At 48.4% G+C, this 12,861-nt stretch overlaps 1 protein-coding gene across 3 annotated transcripts in view; it reads right to left on the bottom strand.

The window, feature by feature from the left end:
• Positions 1-822: 822 nt before the first annotated feature.
• The window catches only part of AMOTL1 (angiomotin like 1), a 63,994-nt gene continuing 51,955 nt past the window's right edge, over positions 823-12,861 (bottom strand). For all 3 annotated transcript variants that reach the window (XM_065729999.1, XM_065730000.1, XM_065730002.1), the window contains 6 exons: positions 7,699-7,848; positions 5,648-5,838; positions 4,664-4,789; positions 2,775-3,001; positions 2,075-2,332; positions 823-1,488 (listed from right to left, as the gene is read on the bottom strand). In XM_065729999.1, coding sequence (XP_065586071.1) covers positions 1,385-1,488; positions 2,075-2,332; positions 2,775-3,001; positions 4,664-4,789; positions 5,648-5,838; positions 7,699-7,848 — 1,056 coding nt within the window. In that variant the 3' untranslated portion in view covers positions 823-1,384. The remainder of the gene's footprint in view (positions 1,489-2,074; positions 2,333-2,774; positions 3,002-4,663; positions 4,790-5,647; positions 5,839-7,698; positions 7,849-12,861) is intronic.

Genomic DNA, 12,861 nt, shown 5'->3' with positions numbered 1-12,861 from the left:
TTTGGGAAGGGAACAGAAAAATACTCTGGAGAGGAAAACTTCCCTACCAGCGTTTGCAATACAGCAAGCAGAAGGTATGTTGTGAGTCACACTGCTGTGAGCTGGCTGTGCTACAGACACAGACAGGTGCCACCTCCTGCAGAAACCAAGGGCTTAGCTGAAAATGAGAAACGTTTTGTCTTGGGTGAAGCAGGCTGGCAGGAGCCTGCAGCTCTGCACACAGAACAGGTGATGCTCGTGCACTGCTTTGCAGTTAAACCTTCCAGGCTCGGTCCTACTTCATGCAGAGTCCCACGTCAACCCAAACAGCAGCTCTGTTTGCTCAGGGAATGTGGGACTGAAAATAAGGAACTGTCCTGTCCTGCCTGCACACACACTGCACAGTAAGAAGTATCTTCTGACTTCACATGCAAGCTTGGCTTAGTCCACCAAAATAACTGCAGAAGGCATCAGTGGTTCCTGTTTTCTTCCCATCTCTCCCATGAAAACAGCCCCAAAGAGTTCCTTGGGCCACACTCTTGCAGTTCTGTGCTCAGATTCTCACTTGCCGAAACCTATGTGCTGCATCTGGCCCTGAGATGGGGCAGCAGAAGGTGCACCGATGCATCTCACCTCCTCCCATCTCTGCCTGCACAGCCCTGTGGTGGAGCTGCCTGGATCCTCCCCTGACTTCCCTTCCTGAAACCTTCCCAACGTTACAGAAGGGGTTGCTTCAGCACGGTGATCTCTGCTTTCAAAAAACAGAAGACTCAGCAAGCTTGGAGTTTGCAAGATGTGAATATTTGCACTGCAATCTGGCTCCAGGAGTAACGCTCGTCCGGCCAGGCAGAGGCACCCGACCTGTGTGTCAGGAAAACCACACCGCACCACTTCAAATGAATACTTACAAGAACCTGCCACGTACATCCACACACCGACAGTTCACTAAAACCCAGCAGTGAGCACTTTTGAGAAAGGAATCAACACTGAGGAAGATGCAAGTTTCTCCAGTTTTTGTCAGAAGCTCTGCTGGCCTCAGAAGAGCCAGGGTTTGGCTCCTGTCCTGGCTGCAGAGGCAGCAAAACAGAAGTGTCCTGTGCACCCAGCCTGCAACCCAGCTACCTTCCTTCTCCTCGATGACCACCTTCTCGAGACACCTTTGGTTTCCAAAGTCCCTTTCTGCTCAGAAAGTCCCAGACATTCACCTCATCTCTCTCTCTCTTCTTGGGTCCTCTTTCTCTCTCGCCTGGTCCCAAGTCTCTGCATAGCAGACTCAAGCTTCAATTCAGGCACAAACCTTCTCCTTCCTTCTTCAAGTTCTCAGAGTCAGTTTTTAAGGTTGGCACACCAGCAATGTCCTCGGATGTGGATGTATGCCCACAAAAGCCCGGACACCATCCTCTGCTCAGATGAGGACTTCCATCATGTCTGTGTCTGGAAATTCAGGCTTGTGGAGCAAGCTGCTCACTCTGCCTTTGCTCTCGGGTGGTTTTCCATGGCTGGAGTTCTCTGCAATGGGAAAAAGGCAAAGTCAGTCTTCAGCTCAAATCCAATGACAAGTTGTTTCAAGTAAATACAAAACCTTCTTTTGATTTGCAAGGGAGAGGCACAACTGCATGTCCTGACTGAAAGCCAACTCTGATCTGGAGGACAAGAGTCCATGAACCTGAATTCCCTGCACCCTTACCAGTGACACACAGGATGTTTCTAGGGGGAGGTTTACTTTTGAGAAGAGAAAAACGTGTAGGAAACTGACTTGTTCAAAATTGCATTTGTAAAACACGTCTCTCCTAGATAAGGTTGCAAGCCAGCACTTTCCATATTCCAAGAATAATTGAAGCCACATTTCTTCACAAAAAAAACCAAACCCATAACAAAACATTCTCCATTTTACTTTTTCGCCATGGGTTTCTTTTACAAACCAGGTGGTGCTTTCACTAACCGTGGTTTAACCATTAGGTTTTTACCTTCAGCAGCAGGAATGATGACATTTGTCATCCTGGGGCATCTAGGGGAACAAGCCAACAGCTCGTGGGGAGCTGGCACTTCCCCACACGGCCCTGCTGCCCCGATGTGTGCTCCTCCCAGCACTCACCCGGCTTCTCCCCCGCTGGCCGTGCCCCCGGGGGCCGTGGTACCGGGCTGTGTGTCGGGGCAGTGCCCAGCCGGCCGCGGCCGGGGAAGGAGGCGGTGGCAGGCCAGAAGAGCTCGCTGCTTTTGTCCGTCTGGGTGCTGTTGTCCTTGCTGCCCGTCTTCGCATGGGAGGCTGCTGGTGCACACGACAAGGAGGGCAGAGGAGGAGGCAGCGTGGAAGCCGGTGGGTGCTCGTGGTGCTCCTTCCCCAGAAGCAGCCCTGAAAACACACCGAGCTCAGCCACACCCAGCTCAGTTAGAGGTGCTGCCCCATGCTCACCCCAGAGCTACATCCCCACCTCTGCATACCCGTCCTGGTGGTACCTTGGGGAAGGTGCGCACACCTTGGCACTCCTGATCCATGTGGCACCAAATCTGTGATAGGATGAGAGGTAACGCCCTACAGTTGTGCTAGGGGAAGTTCAGGTTGGGTATGAGGAAACATTTCTCCTCAGAAGAGCAGTGAGGCAGAGGCGCAGGCTGCCAGGGAGGCGGTGCAGTCACCGTCCCTTCAAGAACTGCAGAGATGTGGCACTGAGGGACGTAGTGTGTGGGCACGGCGCGGGAGGGCTGGGGTTGCACCAGGTGAGCTCAGAGCTCTTTTCCAACCTTAACAATTCCTGACACTGGACTAGCCAAAGCTTAACCAAACCACAGCTCACCTATGCTTCCCTTCCAGATCTTCTCCTCTTTCTTCTCCTCGGTGATCTGGTTGCTGGTGAGCGAGGTCTGGCGCGAGTGTGTGCCCGCAGCAGCGGCAATGGAGGGGACGGAGCGAGCGGGACGCAGGCTGGCACTGTCGGTTTTGCCGGGGTCCTTCCGTGACCGCTGCTGGAGGACCTTGATCATGGCATCCTTCTCTATTATTTTTGCATGGAGATTCTTTATTCTGCCAAAACACAAATGTTCTGCTTACAGGGATGGAAATCTGAACCCGAAGTTAGCAGGACCGGTCCCCAGGTACGTGCCCTGCTGCTCTGCCATCTCTGCTTTTACGTGAGCCGGGTGAGGAAGCTCTCTGCAGGGTTCTAAGGGATAACTATGCAACCTGAAACAGGGAGCACTGCTGGCTATTAACCCCAAACGGTTTCTTTTGTGAGGTTAGGTGAACTCACCTACTGCTGTGGCTTTACCAACACGGGGAGCAATGAGAGCGATGTCCTGACTACAGACTGCTTCCTTCACTGAAATAACACAAAAATACAAGCAACATTCCCCCGCTGCTGCCAAATCCAGAATCCCTCGCTTGGCAGACTGCCACAGGGAGGGGTTTGCCTCAGCATTATCTGAATGAAAATCCTGAGTTAACCTCACAATTGAGGTCTGCTGGTGGCTGCAGGAAAGATCTGCTGCTGCTGAAGTGATGGAAGGAGTTCCCTTCAGTGCCTGTAGCAGCTGGGCTGGGCTCCTGGATCCCACTTAGCCCTGCAGATACCATCTGTCCATGGTGTGAGGAGCCAGGACCCCAAAGACCATAAAAAAAGTTATCTGAGATTTCTCTCCAGAAATTAACAGCAAATCGCACTGTATCTGTGCTGATGTATAATGTATGGTTGAATCAGCTACATTCTGCAGAGCGGTGTAAATTAAAATGCCACATCTGAAAAACTGACACATACCAGGGAGACAGAGAGTAAAGATGCCTTTAGTTTTGACAGTCAGATGTCTAATGCGCTGTGAAAACCAAGATCCTAATCTATCCTTCTTGAAGCCAACGGCAAAATCCCACTGCTTCACTAGAAGCAGGGTTAGACTGCACGTGTGAGAGGAAAACAAAAACCAAACAGGCAACACATACACTGTTTTATAACACTATCTGCAGACTTGTCATTTTGTGGGAAAGCCAAAAATGAAGGACAGATTTCAACTAATTTTTCATTCAAAACCTGGAGACGTCCACAAGCATTCCCAAGGAATCTTTACTTATCAGCAGATCACTTTCCTCCACAGAAGAGCCTGGACGACAAGCTCAGCCCCATGCCCTAGCAACCATCTGTCTACACAGGCACATCTCCACCAGTGTGCTGAAAATGGAGAAGCACCCTTAAACATTACCTGTGTCCAAAAAAGTGTGTATTATACCTTCTAGTGCTGGTAAATACATATTTTTGGGGGTGTTTGGGGGGTAAATTTTGCAGGCTTATTGCTAAATGCCACGTGAACGCCACCCAACACACAATGTAGTGTATCCAGAAAGAGCAACAAGCAGGCAACTAAGGAGAGCTGATGCTCGCCTTGCTGATTATGTAGCAGTGAGATTACAACTTCAGCTTTTACAACGAGATGCCCTTGTTTCCAGAGGGGGATTTTCACAGAGACTAAGCAAGCATTTAGCCTCCTCGCATGCCAACCTACTTTTAATATTAGAACAACCTCGTTTTTATACGAAGGTCAGTTTTGGCACAAGGCTTTGGTGCAAGTAGGGAGGAGTCATCTAATGGCAGCACCCCGAAGGGCATCCTGATCCTGATCCCAACACCCCACCCCAGCCAAGGGGAGGAGCCCTGTGGGGTGACCCCATTCCCAGCCCCACAGCACGGCGGCCCCTTACGTGTACTCCATGTCCTGGCAGCGCCGGTTGGCCTGCACGATCTCCTCCTCCTCCTGCCAGCCCCGCGCCTCCAACGCGCTCTCGCTGTAGCTGCCATTGCGTGAGTGGCTGGGGGCCGAGGCATCCCTGGCAAAGTGAGAGATGTGTGCAGCCACAGTTAACAATGCAAACCTCATCCTGAGATGTATTCAGTAGATTTGGCTCTAAAGAAACTGGAGTGAGACATAAATTATCCCAGCCCATCATTGCTGGAGACTTTGCTGGAGCACATTGTGAGCTTTGGGGCACCACCCTTTGACACAGACAAACTGGAGACTACCCAAACAAAAGCACTGGGAATGGGAAGGGGCTCCTACAGGAGGAATGAAGGATGGCTGGAGGAAGCTGCTTTAGTTCAGGCCAGGAAGATACACCAAGGGATGTGTGCCTTCCAACATTTAAAAGGATGTTATAACGTTGCCAGTGACCTGTTACTCATCATGCACACCTGAGAAGAACAAGAATAAATTGAAGCAATCTGCAGCCAAGAGGTTTAGTTTAGATGTTAGGACAATCTTCTTAATTTGAAGCTTAATGGAGCGGTGAAACAGGGGACTTAGGCCACAACATTTCCCTTGTTACAGGTTTTAAAATGAGGTTACAGGCAGCAGAATGTGGGCTGGGTGCAGCTGATACCAGCAGGTCCAGCTGTGCAATGTGCAGAACCCATGAATAACCTTATCTGTGCTGAGTAATTTGTCATTCTGAGACCTGGCTTGAGCTCAGTGCCTGAGTCTGGTCAACAGGGTAAATTCTATCTCTAATTGAATGCTGTATTTTACAGGTGTCACCATGTCAGAGAGGTATTAACTCTGCTGCAGAAACTCAGCACGGGACAGCAAAGCAAAATCCAGCCTTGAGGAAATACCCATTCCTTGTTCCTTATTCCTCCCCCATGCTTTCTGCTGCAAACAGAGCTGCCTGCTCACAGCAACACCACCTCACCTCTCCGTTGCAGCCGTGGCCGCAGCATTCATGGCAAAGTGCCTAATGGTGCTCTCCTCCAGGTATTTCTGCTCCCACTTGGTCATGTCAGCTTCCAGGGCCAGGATGCGCTCCTCCTTCTCCCGCACCAGCTCCATCAGCGCCGGCGCGTTGTGCTCAGGGAGGCTGCTGGGCTGGAAGCTGCCCTGCCTCTGCCGGAGCAAACAGCCACAGGTCAGGGAATCACAGAACATCCCAAGTTGGAAGGGACCCGTAAGGATCATCAGCAGGTGACTTTCCACCAGGATGGGCAGAAGACCCCCAGACGCTGCGAGGTGGTTCCCAGAGGAGGCAGACATGCAGCCACAGATGTGGAAGAGTAGTGACCCTTCGGATTTACAATGACCTATGCAGGGTTTATTCTGCTCTGTTACATAGGCACTTAATTACAGCACCCAAGCTGCAAATAAAGCTGCCCTGAGCTCCTCTCCTTGCTGGTGGAGATAGAGAATAGAAAGCTCTAGGGAGAACTCACTGTGGCCTTCCAGTACTTGAGGGAAGCTTATAAATGGGAATGGGACTGACTTTTTACATGGTCTGATAGTGGTAGGACAAGGGGCTTGAAACTAAAAGAGACGAAATCTTTATTCAGAGATTGGTGAGCCAGTGGTGCCCCATCCCTGGAGGTGCTCAAGGCCAAGCTGGATGGGGCCCAGGGCTGCCTGAGATGGTGGGGCAACCAACCCATGGCAGGGGGTTGGAATTGGATGAGCTTTAAGTTCCCTTCCAACCCAAACCATCCTATTATTTGATGATAAGATCCAGCCCTTGGCTCAGAGGTTGGGTGGGATGAGGTTCTGGTCTGTAAAAGAGCCCAGTGGTGCTTCACTCCCTGTCAAAACATCTGCCAGCCCTGCCCAGCACGTTCAGCCTGCAACACTAAGTCAAAAGGATCACTGTTGTTTTGTTTGTCCCAACATCAATGACAATGACAAGACGCTGCTTGGACTTGCTTGGGTCAAGGAGCAGAAGAGACTCTGGCTCACTGTCTCCTTGTGTTCCACATCTCCTCTGCTGGCTGCTGAAAAGGAGAGAAAAGCCCTCTTCCTCTGTGATGAGAAGCAATTTCAGCTGATGTAATTCTGCTCAGAGAGACAGCTCTGAATGAAAACACTGGGGCACCACATCAAGCACTGTGATTTGTTGCAGTGCTGTGTCTCATAAAGCAAAAAGTATAAAAATGAACAATGAAAAATATCTCAACGTCTCCCCTTCAATACTGATGAGAGATGTGAAATCAAATAATCTTTCTTCCTCAAATTCCTCAAAGAGAACTGGGGCAGGCATGCAGGAGCTATGGCAACCTAAAATGCAGTTGCTAATCGCAGTTCCAAAAAAAACCAAAAAACCATGAAGAAATCAAATTACAGAGGATTTTTTCTGGCACAGCAAGGACTTGGGTGGGAGTCCATCCCTGTTACCTCATCTATCCACTTGTCCTTCTGTCCCAGCCTGGAGAACAAAGCCTTTTCTAGTTCCAGTTTTACCTCCACAAATGATCTTTCCACCAGCATCAGCACATTATATCCCTGAGTGATTTATTTTTTTCAGTCAGAGAAGAGCAGGCTGAGAAGGAATCAAGAAGAGCTACTGTAATATGGCATACAATTCCATGATGCTGTGAAAACCCAGAGGATGTTTGTATGATCTGCTTGCAAACTCCCTGAGAAAGGTTGTGCGTCTCTTGACAGATATAGGAGTGAGCCCTTCAGGAGTTGCAGCAGCATCACCCTTGCTTATGTTGCTGCCTTTTTCCCCAGGCAGAGGTTTGATAAATGTCATACATCTGCTCTCTCTACACTAAAGCCAGTACCCATGTATTGGGCACTTGGTGATGGCTGTGACTTCACCACCTTCAGCACCCTCACAGCAGAGCTCAGAAATCACCCACTGGAGACCAGGGGCTCACAGGGAAAGCCTAGTGGGCAATCCCAGCCCCTAAGCATGGTGACTCCCAGAAGGGCTGCAAGAAGGCTCCGCGCTGGGTCCCACACAGACCATCCCCACCTCACCTGCTGCATACGCAGCGAGTCCAGCTCCCGCTCCAGCCGTGTGCGCAGCCGCCGCTCCATCTGCTCCCTCTTCTCGCAGGCAGCCTGAAGCTGTGTCAGCGCCTGCTGCAGCTTCTCCACCTTCTCCACATAGGCCTGCTTCCTCCGCAGCTGCAGGGACAGCAGGACACAGAGCAGAACAGTAGAATCATTAAGGTTGGAAAAATCCTAGGATCACCTAGTCCAACCATCAACCCATCCCCACCATGCCCACCTGTGTCCCTCAGTGCCACATCTCCACGTTTCTTCAACATCTCCAGGGATGGTGACTCCACCACCTCCCCAGATAGGTAAGTTTTTCTTAATATCCAGCCTGACCCCAGACAGGAGGAACCATAGGTTGGTTTGGGTTGGAGGGGACCTTCAAAGATCACCTAGCCCAAGCTCCTGCCATGGGCAGAGACAGCTGTCACTAGATCGGGCTGCTCAAAGCCTCATCCAACGCAGCTTTGATCACCATGATATTCTGGAGGCAACCTCTTTTTTAAATACTTAAATTGCTAATGAAATTAACTGCAGTGTGGGTTGCAATAGGCATTTCTTTCCTTGTGTGATGCTGGATTCGCCTAGGTCTCCTCCCACCAATTATAGTGATAATAAAATTGATTCTTCTTAAAATTCTTCTTTCACCATCCAAAATCCATCCAGTTCACAGATGGAGTAAATTGCTCACAGCGAAAGCAAAGTTGGTCGAAGCGAAGTTCTGGCTTCCCATCCACAACCAGCAACCTGCAGCGTGACCTCTCAAGCCCTGCTGTAATCTGGGCTAATGCTCACAGCTCCCACCAACTGCAGAAAAGTAATGAGATTATAATCCCCACTGGTGTTTGGCAGCAGTAGGGAGACTGCCTTCCTTGGGAGCTAATGACTTTGCAGGACAGACACAACATTGGCTTCTTAGTGAATATGATATTTTGCAAGTAGAGAAGTGCCTATGCCACCTCCTAGCTGTGTGTGCATGGATCCGAGAGGTGATGTGGGCTCCCAATCCTCATCCATGCCCTCACATCCTGCTGGGGGCTGAGGAGTCCTTCTGTACCACAGCAGCCAGAATCTGGCCTTGCAGCAGCCCTTTAAGGCTCAGGGTTCACACACACATGCACGAGTGTTGCTCTGTGTATGTCAGTGAGGCCAAGCACATGTTTACTGCCTCAGCAATCAATTTTGCTAGAGATATGCAACAAGACAGTTCCCACATTCATAAAATTATAGGAAGGTTCTTGAGCCAAATCTGACTTTTTTTCATCCTATCTGCAGATTTGTAAGAAATATTTCACCGACGTGCACATAAGAATCAAAGTACACCGTGTTGTCATTGAAATTAATGGGCTTGCTAGTTGAGTACACATCTGTGAGGGAGGAAGGTTGTAATCAGAAACACACGATTCTAAGCTTCACTGCCTTGCAGAGTCACAGACTCGAAGAAAAAATGGCTGGAAGTCACCTCAGCAGCTACCAGTCCATCCTCCTGCTGCCACATAGAAGCAACTCTACCTAAGTCTCAGGCTGGAGAGCTGGGCAGAGGGGAACCTGATGAGCTTCAACAAGGGCAAGCATGCAGTCCTACACCCGGGGAGGAATAACTGCATACATCAACGCAGGTTAGAGGATGAGCTGCTCGAGAGGAGCTCTGCAAAAAAGGATCTGGGTGTCCTGGTGGAGCATGGGTTGGCCATGAGCCAGCACTGTGCACTGGTGGCCAAGAAGGCCAATGGGATCCTGGGCCTCATTAAAAGAAGCATGGCTGGCAGGTTGAGGGAGGTGATATTCCCCTCTACTCCTCCCTGGTAAGGCCACACTAGGGGCCCTGTGTTCAGTTCTGGGTTCCCCAGTTCAAGAAAGACAGAGAACTGTCCACTGGTCACAGAGATAAAGAGGGGTCTGGAAAATCATCCTCCTGAGGATGAGAGGCCTATAACATACTGCAGGAATCAAATGGATGGCATTGAGCTCCTTTCAGTGGGGCCAGGCTCTTCTCAGTGGTGCTCTGTGACAGGACAAGGAGCAATGGGCAGAAACTGGAACACAGAAGTTCCATACAAACATGGGAAAGAACTCCTTTACTGTGAGGATGACAGAGCACTGGCACAGGCTGCCCAGAGACACTGCAGTCTCCTTCTCAGCAGATATTCAAGACCTGCCTGGACGCCTACCTGTGCAGCCTGCTGTAGGAGCTGCTTTGGCAGGGGGGTTGGACTCAATGACCTCCAGAGGTCCCTTCCAACCCCTACAAGTCTGTGATTCTGTGACACCCTGCTGGACGTCTGTATAATCTGTTTGCAAACCCCCCAGGAACAAGGACACCACAACCTTCCCCTGCAAACTACTTAATGACCTATTTTTCTTAAAAAAAATTACCCTAATGCCTAATCTGGCTTTCTCTTCTGCAATTTAACCAAATTGCTTCTTGTTCTGCTTCCAAAGTGTGATCTACTACAGCAAGAAGCATTTAATGAAACAATTCACATATTCACAAGGGCAGCAAACTTGTCTGAATGCTGCCCTTGTACCACTGGTTCGGAAAATAAAGACGAAGAAGAGCTAAGGCCAAAAGAGCCTGAACCAAAGCTCATCTCAATGAAGCAAAGAAGTCTGAGTAGAGACCAGTGGGTCTCATGGAAAAATATCTGCACCAGGAACTAAACTCTGGTTTTAGTTACAGAATAATGATTGGGAAAAATCTACGGATTTGAGTTAAAGATTGTAAGAGATGGAGGATCCACTGTCCTGCTACATAGGTTGTTTCCATGTTAATTACTCTGACACTTTCCTTCTGTCCTGATTTGCTCAGCTTTAGCTCCCGAACACTGCATCTTATTATTTCATCTTATATGAAAAAGCAAAGTTTAATCTGGCTGACAGCAATCTCTTCTTAATCTTCATGTGTATGGACTCAAGCTCAGCCATCTCCTAACTTTAATTGTTCACAGCAAAGAACATCTTCTGGGCTTCAAATAAATTCTACAGCTGCTTCCTGACCCCTTTCCAATTATTCAGTCGCTTCTCTGACACTATTCCAGCAGCAGTGTCTAAATGACATGTGGTTAGAATACCACCTACATACTTTTGAATTAAATCCTTCAACTAGCAAGCACTCAGGATAATGTAGATTTACATAGCATGTTACGTTAATTCAACTTAGTAGCTGCTGCTTATTTCTCAAGCCTTGATTTGAAAAGCTTTTAAACTTAATTACATTTTGGCGCTGGAAGAAATCTGTGTGGATTTACAAAGCAGTGCACAAGGTAGAACTCTGTTAGTAATAATAACCCTTTTCATGTGAGTGATTTTTTTATTTCTTTCAATACATCTCAAATTATAATGAGAATATCTGGTTTGAGAAGAAGATTCAAAGCTTGAACATTATCTGGTTGCTTATGTGTCAAACTGAGCTCCAAAAAGTGTAAAAAGATGGTATCATTTAGTGATGGAACAGGACAAAAGAAAGGGAAAGTGAGATGAGGAGCTTGGGCACATGCTAACAGTCATGGCTTAACCATGCATTGCCCAAGGTGCTCAACACCCAATGCACTGAAACCACAGCAGATGGGAGAAAGTTCATTAAACTCCTAGAATGAAAACCACTTAAGCACTACTGGGTTAATGTGGGTTTGCTGAGGCCGAGGGCTCTGACAAACTCTGGAGAATGTGCCTGCATCACCTTCATACACTGTCAGTTGGATCAAACGTGTCCTGGGGCACATAGGTTACCACCTCTGTAACATCTAACATGCCCCAGGCTTGAGGTTATCACCTCAATAACATCTAACACGCCCTGGGCAGAAGGTTACCACCTCTGCAATACCTAGCCTGCCTCGAGAAGGTCATCTCTTCAGGAACACCTAAAATGCAGGAGTTTACCAGATCTCTAGATGGCAACATTTGTTCTCTCTCAGTTTAACCTGTAATTCCTACCCAGCAAAGGCATATTTTTCTTGGATGACTAGGATAGGGACTGGCAACTGCAAAGCTCTTAGACACAGAGCCTTAAGACTGCAAATATATTAACAGGTTCAGAATAGCTTCTTATACCACCTGCCTGGAAATCTGTGTTTATGCTTCTGCTGCCTTCAGCAGTGTGTGATCAGCAAGTTGGTATTACCTGCCAGTATCACAATGACAGTTTGTGGAGCAGCCAGGAGCTAAGCATACTTCTTCCCATTCCCTGTGTGATGCTGTGATTGCAGGAGCAGGTGCTGCTACGGAAAGCATTTCTTTATTCATCCACTTAATAAGAAAATGTAAATAGAAAAACTCTGGTTACCTTTTAAGGCAAACAGTATCAAGTAAATAAGGGACTGATTAAAGCTACACTAGCTCCTGCAGCTATCCCAAAGGGACTACCCTAAATACACAAGGACAATGAGCATTTAACAAAGGAGCACTTAACCTTAATAGGATCCTCTTCTTGCAGGTGAGTGTATCTGCTATAGAGGCAACAGAGTTTTAATGATTCCAAATAAGAAGTCAGAATGAACTGGTGGTCAGGAATGGTACAGCATTCACCTTCAGTAGTTTAAAACCACCAGGTTGTGAGTAACCACTGATTAGCCTAAATGAGGGTCTGCCTTGAACTGCATCTAGTTACCTGCAGGTATTTGAAAACAAACCTTGCCCACTCCTCACAAGACACCCAGCAGGCTCCTCGGGATCACCCCTAGGGATGTGACCCCTAGCTCACTCGGGACCACCCCAGCCCAGGGAGAGTGCAGCTGGGCAATGAGGCACCAAAGGGCTCCAGACGATGCCAACAGTCTGTGCTAGGTAAGTATCCTTCCCCTTACTGACCATCTGCCTGCCCAGACAGTAAAGACTTTTTATTTTACTCCCCATAAATCATCTTCCCTCTTTGTCAGTCGCAGGGCCAGAGATTTCAGGGTCAAAACATCCTGTTACAACAGTCTTGTCTTATCTGCCAGAGCATATAGGCTTTCAGCTAACTATTATTCACAACTTCTCATTGAAGGTCCATAAGGAATACAACAGATTTATTGATCTCCAGAGAACTGACATCAGTCTTGGTTGCAGCTAAAACTGAGCATTATTTCCATTTTGAACTTGTCTTATCTTCAGATTCCAGATACTAGATGTTGTTCTGTACTTGCCAGGTTGAAGAGCCCTCTG

This window comes from Cyrtonyx montezumae, unplaced genomic scaffold (genome assembly GCF_038088225.1).
Source record: "Cyrtonyx montezumae isolate F1298 unplaced genomic scaffold, pur_monq_1.0 scaffold_12, whole genome shotgun sequence".
NCBI classification, from domain to species: Eukaryota; Metazoa; Chordata; class Aves; order Galliformes; family Odontophoridae; genus Cyrtonyx; species Cyrtonyx montezumae.
The sequence above is the reverse complement of the archived record's forward strand: the minus strand, read 5'-3'. Positions and strand labels throughout refer to the sequence as shown.